The 11,892-nt window shown below is 61.2% G+C and overlaps 1 protein-coding gene across 1 annotated transcript; it reads left to right on the forward strand.

Annotated features, from left to right (window-relative positions):
* Positions 1-709: 709 nt before the first annotated feature.
* Positions 710-7,345, forward strand: VSIG8 (V-set and immunoglobulin domain containing 8). The gene is made up of 7 exons (XM_039246506.1): positions 710-758; positions 3,926-4,101; positions 4,519-4,720; positions 4,812-5,033; positions 5,643-5,762; positions 6,074-6,272; positions 7,066-7,345. The coding sequence occupies exons 1-7, from the start codon at positions 710-712 to the stop codon at positions 7,343-7,345; spliced, it is 1,248 nt and encodes a 415-aa protein (XP_039102437.1).
* Positions 7,346-11,892: the final 4,547 nt, after the last annotated feature.

Raw genomic sequence — 11,892 nt, forward strand, 5'->3', positions numbered from 1 at the left:
GAAGGGCCAGAGGCCTCAGGGGGAAGACGGGCTGGACTCCCCTGGGTGTCTTTCATCTACCTGGGCCTTCCCTCCAGCCCATGTCCCCTTCCCTGCTGCCCCTTCCCACAGACCTCAGCTGGGGTGAGGAGGTTCCCCCAGGGTCAGGGATGAGCCTGCAGGAGAGGCTGGGTCAGACCCCTGTGTCCCTGGGTCAGGGTTAACCCTTCACAGCCTGGCCACCTTTCCTCCCCAAGCCTGCCTCTCCTTCCTCTCCCCCCTTTCCCCGGGGGGGGGGAGGGGAGGCAACAAATGAGTGGTGAGGGGAGCTCCGTGGACGCTGTAAAACCAGGCGGCTGTTGTTACCCCGAGCACGGGCCAGGAGGAAGTGTAGCTTAACTGGTGCCTAATTACAAGTCCCGCTGGCCTCTCCTTGCCACTCTCAGGACAGGGAAGAGCTTGGGTGAGGGCTGGGTAATGCCTGGGTAGGTCACTGTCACCCCGATAATTAGGGCTCCCGGGGCTCCTCCCCAAGGCGGGGACAGGGCCCCCTCCCTCCTATAGAAATAACTCCGGCTGTGGCCCCGGCACTCACTGCACCTTCCTGCCACCCCGGGCAGCGTCTGGGCCCTCCGCTCCCCTGCCCTCCACCCGTCCCCACACACCCGCCCCGCCGCCGCTGGCCCCAGGGACACCCAGCCCAGGCGGAGGAAACACCAAGCCTAGAGACATGGCAGTCCGAGGAGCCTTCCACCTTCTGCTCGTGTGCCTGAGCCCAGGTATGGGGCCGGGCATCCGCTGGGGCAGCCCCGCGATGCCAGGAGGGCAGGGCAACGGCCCGCAAGGGGCCCCGCAGAGGAGCCTGGGAGGTGGTCTGAGGCCCTGCTGCCACCTGACTGCGGATGGAGCCAGGACAGCCCTGTGCCTGAGGGTTTGGGGCACAAGTCTCGATGGATCTTTACGGTGTCTGTGAGCCGTGTAGGGCTCGAACATGCACGCACACGCTGTGCACGGGGTGCTGGGCTTGTCCTGGGAGCCTGGGGATCTGGGGGTGGGGCAGGGCGTCAGGTGCGCGGCGGCGGGGGCGCCAGCAGGAAGCCCTGGAAAGACCCCTTTTCCTCCCACGGGTGGGACCCACGCCCACCCCCAGGCTAGAGCCAAGGGCAGGGAGTTGGCCTGGGAGACGGCAGAACCTCCTGGTAGTCTGGCCGTGCTTCGAGAGCTCCAGGGTAGCGCCGCCCCCCAGGATGAGGCCTGGGGGCGTTGGGGACAGCACCTCCCAGAGTCCCCTGACCCCTCGGGGCACACCTTGAGGGCAGGGCTCAGAGGTAGATGGGGTGACTGCCTGCATGGGGCTGGGGGGGTCCCAGCCATTGTGTGCAGGCATTGCTGGAAGCGGCTGTGAGACCCTGCTGGGGTCTGGATTCGCAGGAGGGGGTTTGTGGGAGGAACTCAGGGAGCATTTTCAGCCTCTGTGCACGTGCATGTGTGCACATGTGTGTGTGTGTGTGAGAAAGAGAGAGACACACAGCATTACTGGCAGGGTGGTGAGAGCAGGGTCCACTCGTGAAGCCCCAGATGTGCTCTGGGGACCTGGGACAGGTCCGTGGGTGTGGTGTGAGCCGTGGGTGTGGAGGACAGACCCTCGCTCTGTGTGTCTGTGCTCCACCAGCCTCTCTCTCCTCTGTCACCTCCAGAGGGAGGGCGAGGAGCCGTGGAAGCAGCTGGGAAATGCACGAAGGATTTACAAGCTGTGAGCAGACGGGTGCCCAGGCCCTGGTGCTTTTGCAGGAGGTGGGAGGCCCAATGCATCATCACGGCCCCCATGCTCCCTCCCTCTCTCCAGGGAGTCCTGACCAGCTCTCTCTCCCTGGCTCTCTTCCCTCGCATGCCCCTCGCTCCCTGCAATACTTCCTCAGTGCAGGAGCAAGAAGGACCGAGGGGCAAGAGCAGGACAGGTTCCTCGGAGGAGCAGGGGGTGTGGGAAGGCTTGGAGCCCCACGGACAGGGCGGAGGCTGAGAGGTTTCTGGGAGATTGACAAGCTGGGGTGAGGCTCCCTGGCCCAGGGACAGGGGAAGACACTGCCTAGTGCAGGGTGGAGGCACTCTCATTCAGCCTGTCCCCTCCTTCCCCAGCCCCCTCCCCTGCAGACCTACCCTCCTGCTGGGCCAGCCCCCTGGGTATGGGGACAGTCCTCCAGCCCTTCCCAGGGTGGAGCCTGTGCTCTCCGGGCCCTGGCTCATCCCCAGTGTGCCTCCCGCTGCCCCAGGAGCTGGCAGTCAGCACCAGGATCCTTATCTCAAGAGGGCTGGTGTTCCCTTGGCCTCGGGGCTGGAGGAGGCATCACCAGGTTCCGCTAGTGCCCTGTGGCCAGCCCGCCTGCTCTGGGGTTCGGTGATGCCTGAGGGTGTCTGCGGGTGTTAAAAGGGCCCCTGCTGGCTCTCTGGAAGCAAACGAAGCTCCCGCAGGCATGGGCAGTGTTGAATGGATACGCATGGGGGTGTGCAGTGGGCGGGGCCGCTCGTCTTCTGGAGGACTGTGCACCTGCATTTGTGTGCAGATGTGTGTCTGTCTGGATCTGATGGTGTCTGTGTGGGTAGCAAAGTGAGACCTGCATGGGGACGTAGGCGTGTGAGTGTGCCGATGTGTGGCTGTGACCGTGTGAAGCTGTACGTGGGAGACGCCCTAACATGGACACGGTCCCCGGAGGAGAGCAGAGCAGAGGGAGCTGCCGAGAGGGTTTGCTGGCTGCCTGGAGTGCAGCAGGAGAGCGAGCCAGGCTGGGCCAGGGGCCTGGGTAGGGAGCCCTGTGGGGGCCTGGGGGTGGAGCCTGCCTGCCCTGCCTGCCAAGGTTGGGGCCCTGGCACCCCCGCCTCCATGCTCCGTATTCCTCTCTGGGTCCAACCGGTTGGGGCTAGCGCCTGCCTGGGGCTTCAGGGGAGGGAAGGCAAGGAGCTCAATCCTGAGCTTCCAGATCCTGGCTCCTCAGCCTGGCTGACTCAGTGGAGCTCAGTGGAGCCGGGGCTGTTAGCAGGGGGAGGGGCCCCAGCTGGAGCCAGCAGGTATGGGCGGCTGTGCCTGAGCCATAGATGGCACCACGGGAAGGACACAAAATCCACAACGGCGTATGTCATCACACAGGGCTCAGCCTGTCCTCCAGACACAGGTGGCCATATTCCCAGGTACATGCCATCAGCGGCACCGCACAAACACGCTGGGCCCCTGGGCCCCGATGCCCACTGTCACGCACAGGCATGAACCATCACTCAGAGCACCAACCCAGCCAGTCGCACGTGGCCACGCCCAAGCATACAGCCACAGACACACACTGTCATCCACAGAGACAAACACAGTCACGTCAAGTCTTCTGCTCCTCGGGCTGAGGAAGGGACCCTAGAGGACATGGTGTCCATCCTGCCTCCACACAGGAGCACTCACTTGGCCCAGACAGAGGCCCCTTTTCACAAGCCAGCCTTTTCCATCAGAACATTCAACTCTGGTCGTTTCCTGTGCCTACACACCCACACACACCCACATCCCCACCCACATCCCCACCCACCCACACACACCCCACACACACACGTAAGTATACAGGATACTCTACCTGGTCATATGCACGAATATCTCTACAGTATACCTAAGCCACACACACTCATAAGCACACGATACACTCACGTGCACACATGCACACGTGCATACACCATCACGCGTACGTGCAAGCGCACATAACAGCCATATACATACACGCAGAATTCGGATGCAACCCACAGTCATAGGGCACAGACATGTGTATGCAAGTATGCACAGGCATGCACAGACCAATCCCTGAGAGTAACCACCCACCCCAGGCCACTCCACGGAGGATGGGGGGGAGAGAGGGGCTGAGGCTGACTGCCCTGCTCCCTGGTTTTCTCCCCCGCCCCCTCTGCCCCGCCCCTCCCCTAGCACTGCTGTCTGCTGTGCGGATCAACGGGGATGGCCAGGAGATCCTGTACCTGGCGGAAGGCGATAACGTGAGGCTGGGCTGCCCCTACATCCTGGACCCTGAGGACTATGGTCCTAATGGGCTGGACATCGAGTGGATGCAGGTCAATTCAGACCCCTCACACCGGGAGAATGTGGTGAGTGCCGGGTTCAGGGTTCCCCTTACCCTACATGTCAGCACAGTGTCTACCTTTCGGCCAGCCAACACCCTGAGGGGAAAAGGAGGGCAGATAAGAAAATGAAGCCCTTGAACTTCCCCAGTGGCCTGTCTGGGAATGAGGCGACAGGGATGAGGGCTCCGTAGTCACAAATTACAGTGAGTCCGCCTTCTCCCACCTGCTCCAGGGAGCAGGGGACCCTGTACTTCCCAAAGCGCCTGATCTCATCTGCTCTCACACATTCACTAAGGTTAATGGGCCAGGTATCATCTTCACCAGCTTTCAGCAGAGAAAAGAGTCTCCAAGAAGCTCAGTGAAATGCCGAGGCTGCCGAGCCACACGGCCTTCCTCAGCTGTGCCTGGGTCACCGCTTCTGTTTTCTCCCTTTCTCCACAGTTCCTTAGTTACCAGGACAAGAGGATCAATCACGGCAACCTTCCCCACCTGCAGCAGAGGGTCCGCTTTGCAGCCTCAGACCCCAGCCAGTATGACGCCTCCATCAACCTCATGAACCTGCAGGTGTCTGACACGGCCACCTATGAGTGTCGGGTGAAGAAGACCACCATGGCCAGCCGGAAGGTCATCGTCACTGTCCAAGGTATGGCCGCCGGGCTCCTCCGGGCGCCCCTCCCCCGGACCCAGAGCCCCTCTGATGGCCACCCCCCTCACACCTGCCCACTTCTCCACAGCACGGCCCGCGGTGCCCCTGTGCTGGTCTGAGGGCCACATGACTCACGGCAACGACGTGGTGCTCAAGTGCTTTGCCAACGGAGGCACCCCGCCTCTCTCCTACAAGTGGGCCAAGATCAGCGGGCACACCCACCCCTACCGCGCTGGCTCCTACCACTCGCAACACAGTTTCCACTCGGAGCTCTCTTACCAGGAATCTTTCCACAGCTCCCTGAACCAAGGTGGGGCTGGGTGAGCAGCGGGACCGTGGGGCAGAGGGCGCAGGGGACACACACAGGTAGAGCCGGGCTTGAGTCATGGTGGCTGCACTGACTGGCTGCAAGCCCCCCCGCAGCCGACGGTACCCCTCTGTGCCTTCGTCTCACCGCATGGGGAAGAGGAATGATGATGTCTACCTTGCAGGGGCGTGGGAGGGTTCAGCGGGCACACATGGCCGGCCACTCAACAGAGACTCTCAGAGCTGGAGGGACCTTTAGAATTCCTCTGGTCTCACCTTGTCCTCACTGTACCAGTCAGGACACCAAGGTCCAGAGAGGGGATATATTTCCCTAAGGTCACAAAGTGACTTAATGGTGTCTCTGTCCCGTTGCTGGAGAGGGGCCTGTCTTGGCTCTCTGTTTTAGACAGGGGAGCGACTCACTGGGAGAGTGGGGTGGGCCTGTGTGTGTGTGTGTGTGTGTGTGTGTGTATGTGCGTGCGCGCACTTGCCAGTGCATATGCCTTGCCTCCTTCCATCCCCACCGGCAGTGGCCTAGGCTGGGGTGGCACCCCCCCACACACACCCCCACCCCCGCCTTGCTATAGCCCCTCCGGCGCTGTTTCAGTTTCAGGTCTGAACAACGGCGACCTGGTGCTGAAGGACATCTCCCGCGAAGATGATGGGCTCTATCAGTGCACCGTGGCCAACCACGTGGGCTACAGTGTGTGCGTGGTGGAGGTGAAGGTCTCAGGTGGGTGCAGCAGCAGCGGCCCTGGGGGCCCTGGGGCTGGAGGAGCCTGGGCTGTGTCTGGGGCCTCAGTCGGCTCTGCCTTCCCATTTCCGTCAGGGCTGGGAAGCCCTGGCAGAAACACGCACATGTACAGGGTGACTTGCATCTCCTCGCCCTTCCTTCCTGGGTGTCCCAGGACCCAGAGACCCCCTCACACCCCGAGCCCGGGACACTTGCTCTCTTCCCCACAGAGAGCTGCCCCGGGCACCTCCTGGTTAGGGAGGCACCTGCCCGGCTGCAGAAAGCCTGACAGTCTCCACTTCTCTCCACAGACTCCCGGCGCATAGGCATGATCATAGGCGCAGTGCTGGGCTCTCTGCTCATGCTGGGCTGTCTGCTGGTGGGCATCTGGGGGCTCGTCTGCTGCTGCTGCGGGGGCGCCGGGGCCGGCGGCGCCCGCGGTGCCTTCGGCTACAGCAACGGCGGCGGGGTCAGCGGAGGGGCCTGCGGCGACTTGGCTAGTGAGATCAGGTAAAACCTGATGCATGCTGCATGCTGCCGAGCGGCCCTCCTCACCCCTGCCTGCCACCGGCCGGCCGGGACCCCCACCCCCACCCTGCCGGCCATCGCCAGGAGTGCCGGACCGCAGCATGCCGACCTGCCACCCGCCGTGGCTCCTCTCTCCCCCTCCCGCGCCAGTCTTCACCTCTGCTGCCCTGCCCTCCGTCTCCCTCCTGTCTGAGCACCTCTCTGTCCATCTTGTCTAGACTGTAAGCTCCTGGAGGGCAGGGACTGTATTTTTTCATTTTTTCATGTTTTCCCTTTTTGGCGCCGGTGACAATTCTGGACATTATTTAAGAAGAGTCGATAGTAAGGATAGTGCTAATAACTTATATTAGAAACCGACTAGAAATAAAAATAGAACAAGACTAGTCAGTAGTGCTAATGACCGCAGTGCTCTGGGGGTGGAGGGAAAGATGGGGAAGGAGGCTGAGGGGCAGACGTGAGGAGAGGAGAAAGCGAGGGCAAGGCTGGTGTTAGCGCAGGAGAGAGAAGGACAGGTAAGGCGGCTCCTCCTGGGTCTCCGAGCCGCGCTCCCCGTTTAGGCCGGCGGCCGTGCGCAGGACGGAAGGGGACGAGGGCGCCCGCGGGGTCGCCGGCCGCGAGGAGGCAGAGGAGAGCAGGTGGAGGCCGAGGGAGAGGCGAGGAGCAGGTGGAGGGAGGTTGCGGGGCCGAGAGGCTGCCAGCGCCCCCGCTCCGGCCAGGCCGTGCCCACGCCGCGCCCTGAGGAGCCCGCTCACCCGCCCGCCTGTTGTTTCCACAGAGAGGACGCCGAGGCGCCCGGGTGCAAGGCCAGCGGGCGCGGCCGCAGCGTCACCCACCTGCTGGGGTACCCGACGCAGACCGTCAGCCGCTCCCTGCGCCGCAAGTACGCGCCCCCGCCCTGCGGCGGCCCCGAGGACGTGGCCCTGGCGCCCTGCGCCTCCGCCGCCGCCGCCGCCTGCGAAGCGGGCCCCTCCCCGGTCTACGTCAAGGTCAAGAGCGCGGAGCCCGCCGACTGCGCCGAGGGGCCGCGGGAGCGCACCGACGGCCTCCTGGTGTGAGCGCGCCGCCGGGCGCCCCGCCCGCAGCTGGGGACGCGCTCCGCCCCGCGCCCGCCGCGGCCCGGCGTCCGGGTCGCCGCGGCCCGAGGCGGCTCCCCGGGACCCGCGCGGGAGGCCGCGCCCCCGCCCCAGCGGCGGGGGGTGGGGAGAGAGGGGAAGCGCCGAGCGTGGTGGAGGCCGGGGGCGGCGTCCCCAGCCGAGGCGGAGGGCCCCGGGGTCGGAGAGTGGGTACGGGTCTGGACTGGATGGTTGCGTGTAAGGTCTGAGCTCCCGAGCGGTGTGTTAGCACAATAAAGCGACTGTAAGACCCGAGGCTGTGGTGGCTGTGGTTCCACGGAGGGGCGGCGCGGGGCCAGGACGCGGGCTGGAGGCTGCCCCAGCCCCCCCAGTTCCTCCCTCCCATCTCCGACCAGCGGCGGGCGGGCCGGAAGGGGCAGCCAATCCCACTCGGTCCCCCTGCGGATGGGGAACCGCCTCCTAGGCCCCGAGGCCTGCTTTCCCCTCTCGTTCCGGAAGGCAGGCGAGCGCAAAGCCGGGACTGGCTGGGATGACCTCCCTGAAGGTTCCCAGCCACGCTCAGCGCCCTCCTCTACCTCCCCCCGACTTCCCTCTCCCCGGTGTGTGCCTTCCTTCTCAGCCACCAGGAAGGGTTTCAGAGCCCTGCTCTGGGGTATCAGACCTTCGAGGGCATCTCATGTATTGACACTCCCCTCGCCCCTCTCCCCCCCCCCCCCCCCCCCCCCCCCCGGCCTGATTTAAAGGAAAGGGGATGGACTTTTATTGCGCGCCCATTAGGTGCCAGGTGCTTGCCGGTATTTCTGTCTTCTTTAATCCTTGCTTAGTCCCATGAAGTCGTGCACTATCCCATTGTGCAGATGAAGAAACAGAGGCTTGAGGAAGTAGCTATCTTGACCAAGGCCACAAAGGTAATAATGCAGGTGTTGATCCAGGCAGGCTTGACTCTGAGGACATTAGGCTGTGTCTCTGCTCTCTGAATTCCTTCCTCAGCGCTCCTAACCAAGGATGTTCCAACCTCTTGAATACCTCCCATGGCGTCTTACTACCTCCCATAGCAGTCCATTTGGCCTCTGTCCAAGAGATATTTCTTCTGCGGGCCCCAATTTTTGTTCCCTAGGGCTTTTATCCCTGGGTCCAAGTTCAGCCCTCGGGGAGCCCAAAGCATCACGTTTTCAATTCAGCTGCCTGGAGGGGATCAGGCGGCTGACCTGCACACACGATGCCTGCAGCAGTCACAGGCAGAAGTGTGTCTGGCCCAGGGGGTGACGGTCTTCTGAGGAACATAGTTCTACCTGCCTCTGCCTTGCCAGCCACGTGTCTGCTGAGGGCCCATGCATTTCCTTCTGTTTGCCTCTTTTCCCCGGAGGCTTCCTAACTCTCCCTGCTCCTACCCTGCAGCCGGCATGAAGTGTGGTGTATGGGTGCACCTCAAAGTACCTGGGTTTCAAGTTTCTTAACTGGGGAAGCCCTGAAACCCTGCTTAGTTACTCACAGCTTAGGAAGCCCTTCTGGTTGGCTTGGGTATTTGCAAAAGGGTGCGGGCATCGCTGGCTCTGTCTTGCCAGAGGTGGGGAAGAGAAAGGAGAGACCGTGGGACTGAGGGAACCAGGGACAAATGCTTTGGGTGGGGGTGGGCTCTTGGGGATGGGCAGGGATACAGGGGGAGAGGGGATTGAATGGTGAGGGAGACAGAGAACTACAGGAAGACCATTCATCCCCTTGTTTGTTTGGACACTTTCATGAACATCTGTACCAGATAGAGGGTTAGACCTTTGGCAGAACACAGGACTGGCATACTTTGACCCTAAGGCAGCGGACTGACCAGGATGACTCCGGGAGGGCCCTCCCAGTCTGAGGAGCCTCCAGCTCAGCCTCCTGTAAGGTGGTGAGGGATGGACAGCTGGCTGTGGGGGTGGTGTTGAATGACATCATCTTCCCCATTCCAGGAACCAGGGAGCTGTGCTCAGACAGCCTTCATTGAAGGGTGAGAACAGCGGAGCTCTGGCAAGGAAAGCTTATTAAAAAGCAGTAAGAGATTTTAGAGAGGTTCTGGAAACACCTTCCAGGAGGGTGACTCAGTGCACGCTCGGAAGTTGCTAGAGGCGGGCTCTCAGTCAGTACCTGTGCGCTCACCACCGGGGCGAGGGCCAGGTGTCTGCTCCTGCCATTTACCATCAGGGACACATTGGTCTCCCCTCCTTTCTCCTGCATGAGCCCTTGTGAGTGTCAGGGGGAGAAAACACTCGTGGTGAATGTTTAACAGTGGCTTTGGGAGTGGGGGGAGGGATGGGGGCAGGGAAGACCTGACCTGTAGCATCTGGCTTTTCTGAGATGTGCACACTCCCAGTGTGGCTGATTTTCCAGCTGTCCCCACGCAGAGTGGGAGCAGCATGCCGGAGGGCACCCTTGTAGACTCGGTCCACGAAACAGGTGCCGTAGAAGTAAATGGCCATCACCATGGAGACAACGGTGAACGTCAGTAAACCACTTAGGAAGGGAGGCGTTTTTTGAGTACTTATCTCTTTTGTCTGAATGTAATTTATTTGTAAACTTATGGAAGTTAATTTTCAACCATGGCCACGTTGACAGCGGGCTTGTAAATTGTAGGGGGGCCACTTCACTGGGCAAGCAGAAGGCTGTGCACACAGACGCTGTCTCAGGAGAGGGATCTCAAGTATGGTCCCCAGTGTTCTCTGCTTTTCCATGGAGTCCCCAGCAGCACTAAGTTGGTTGTCTCCACTCTGCTCTCCAGTGCTGCCTTCGGCGTCTCTCCCCAGCCTTGTGGGAGTGGAATCCTCTGCTCACCAGAAGATTAGATGATTTGTGCATCCCTGGTCACCACCAGATCCCTAGCTCGGCATCCACGGAGTTTCCACGAATATGACATCTATTCACAAGACCCTGAGTCCCTCCTGACCCAGTTCCTCCTGAGTCTCTCCCCAGGCTTTAGGAGACGTGCTCCAGCCTCCTCTCTTATGCCCCCATTTTCGAGACCGGAGTGGCATGGAATCCCAGTGAATTTTTTCTCTGGGTTGCCATTCAACTCTCTGTGTCCTGCTGTCCGATTACATTTCCATTACCCGCAGACCCTGGGGGAGACTCTGGAGAGGGCTTCCTTGTTTTTCCCCAGAAACCAAGGGGTTTTGAGAATTGCACAATCACTGTCTGGAGGCGGGTAACTGGTCCAAACCTTAGCCTTGTCCCTGTGCTTTTCTGGGAACATCCCCCCACTCCCACCTCCTGGAAAGCCCCGCTCTGCAGTTTACACTCTGCACCCCCACTCCCCACCCCAGAGTGATCTCCCATTTACTCCTGGTGTGTGGACAGGAAACTGGTGCAGTGAGATGAGGAGGGACTTTGGAAGGGAAGGAGCCTAGAGGGAGGGAGGACCATGCCGGTGAGGCGGGTCGGCGCTGCTCTGGGAAAACTGGGGGCACTCGCACCAGCGGGGCATGGACGGGACAGCCTGTGCCACCCCGCAGTGGTCATGGCCCTCAGCAGCCTCCCTGCCTGGCGTTTTAGGGACAGGATGGGATACTTTATGCCACAGAGAGGACTGAAGCCCTTGACAGAGTCAGGAGGGGGAGAAGGAGAGGAGGCGGAGGGACCCATGCTGGGTGTCTTAGGGAAAAAAGAAGGGAAGGGAGGGAAAGAAAACTTGTGATAAGTATTTGTGAGTTAGTCACGTTCATGCATGCAGAGGAAAAGACCTCCATTTTGGAGCCCGACGGATGTGAGTCCGTAGCTATTTAATAAGCCCCAAATCCTCAGCCTCTTCATCTGTAAAATGGATTAGTAATAGGGCTATTTTGCGTGAGTGCTTCTTACAGAGCCTGGCAGGCTCCCGGCCCTCAGTATGTAACTTCCCCTCCTGGAGGCACGCGGTGGGGGCTGGGTCAGTGGCAGGCCCTGCACCATAGGGGATGGAATGAATGGAGCCTGGGGATTGAACCAGAAGTCACCTCCTGACTCTGGAAGTGGTTTACCATGTGGGGGAAGAGGTAGGGAGCCTAGAAGGCAGCAAATAGGGAAGTAGGAGGAGCCTTGCCTCTGAGTTCCGGAATCCACACGCGTGTATTAATATTGACAACAATCCTCATTAGTAATAGCGACACTAATAATAACAGGAAGCACCAGAAACACAAGCTCAGCAGGGTCCCAGGGTCAGGCCTGGGGACCAGCTGCCAGAATCCCCAGGGCCACCTCCCTGGACCTGGGCGTGCCCTCCTATGCCTTCTTGTCTACCCACTTGCTCTCAGCTGCTAGCGCTCAGGCCTACATCTGCTGCCTTCTGGGCACGGTGCCCAGAGGGGCACCCCCCTGGAGCCCGGACCTCGACAGCCCTTCCCGGGGGGTCCCCACCCCACTCTCCCAAAGCTGAGGGGCGACCATCCCAGCAGGGACCACAGAGAGTTTCTTAAACATTTTTGGGAGACTCGGTTCAGTCTTGGAATGAGCTCCTTTGGCTCAGGACAGGTCCCACTTCCTGCCTGTCTCTGCCTGTTAGTCTCTGCGGACACCCCCCCCCC

Source organism: Hyaena hyaena, unplaced genomic scaffold (assembly GCF_003009895.1).
Source record: "Hyaena hyaena isolate Hyena2069 unplaced genomic scaffold, ASM300989v1 scaffold_281, whole genome shotgun sequence".
Classification (NCBI taxonomy): domain Eukaryota; kingdom Metazoa; phylum Chordata; class Mammalia; order Carnivora; family Hyaenidae; genus Hyaena; species Hyaena hyaena.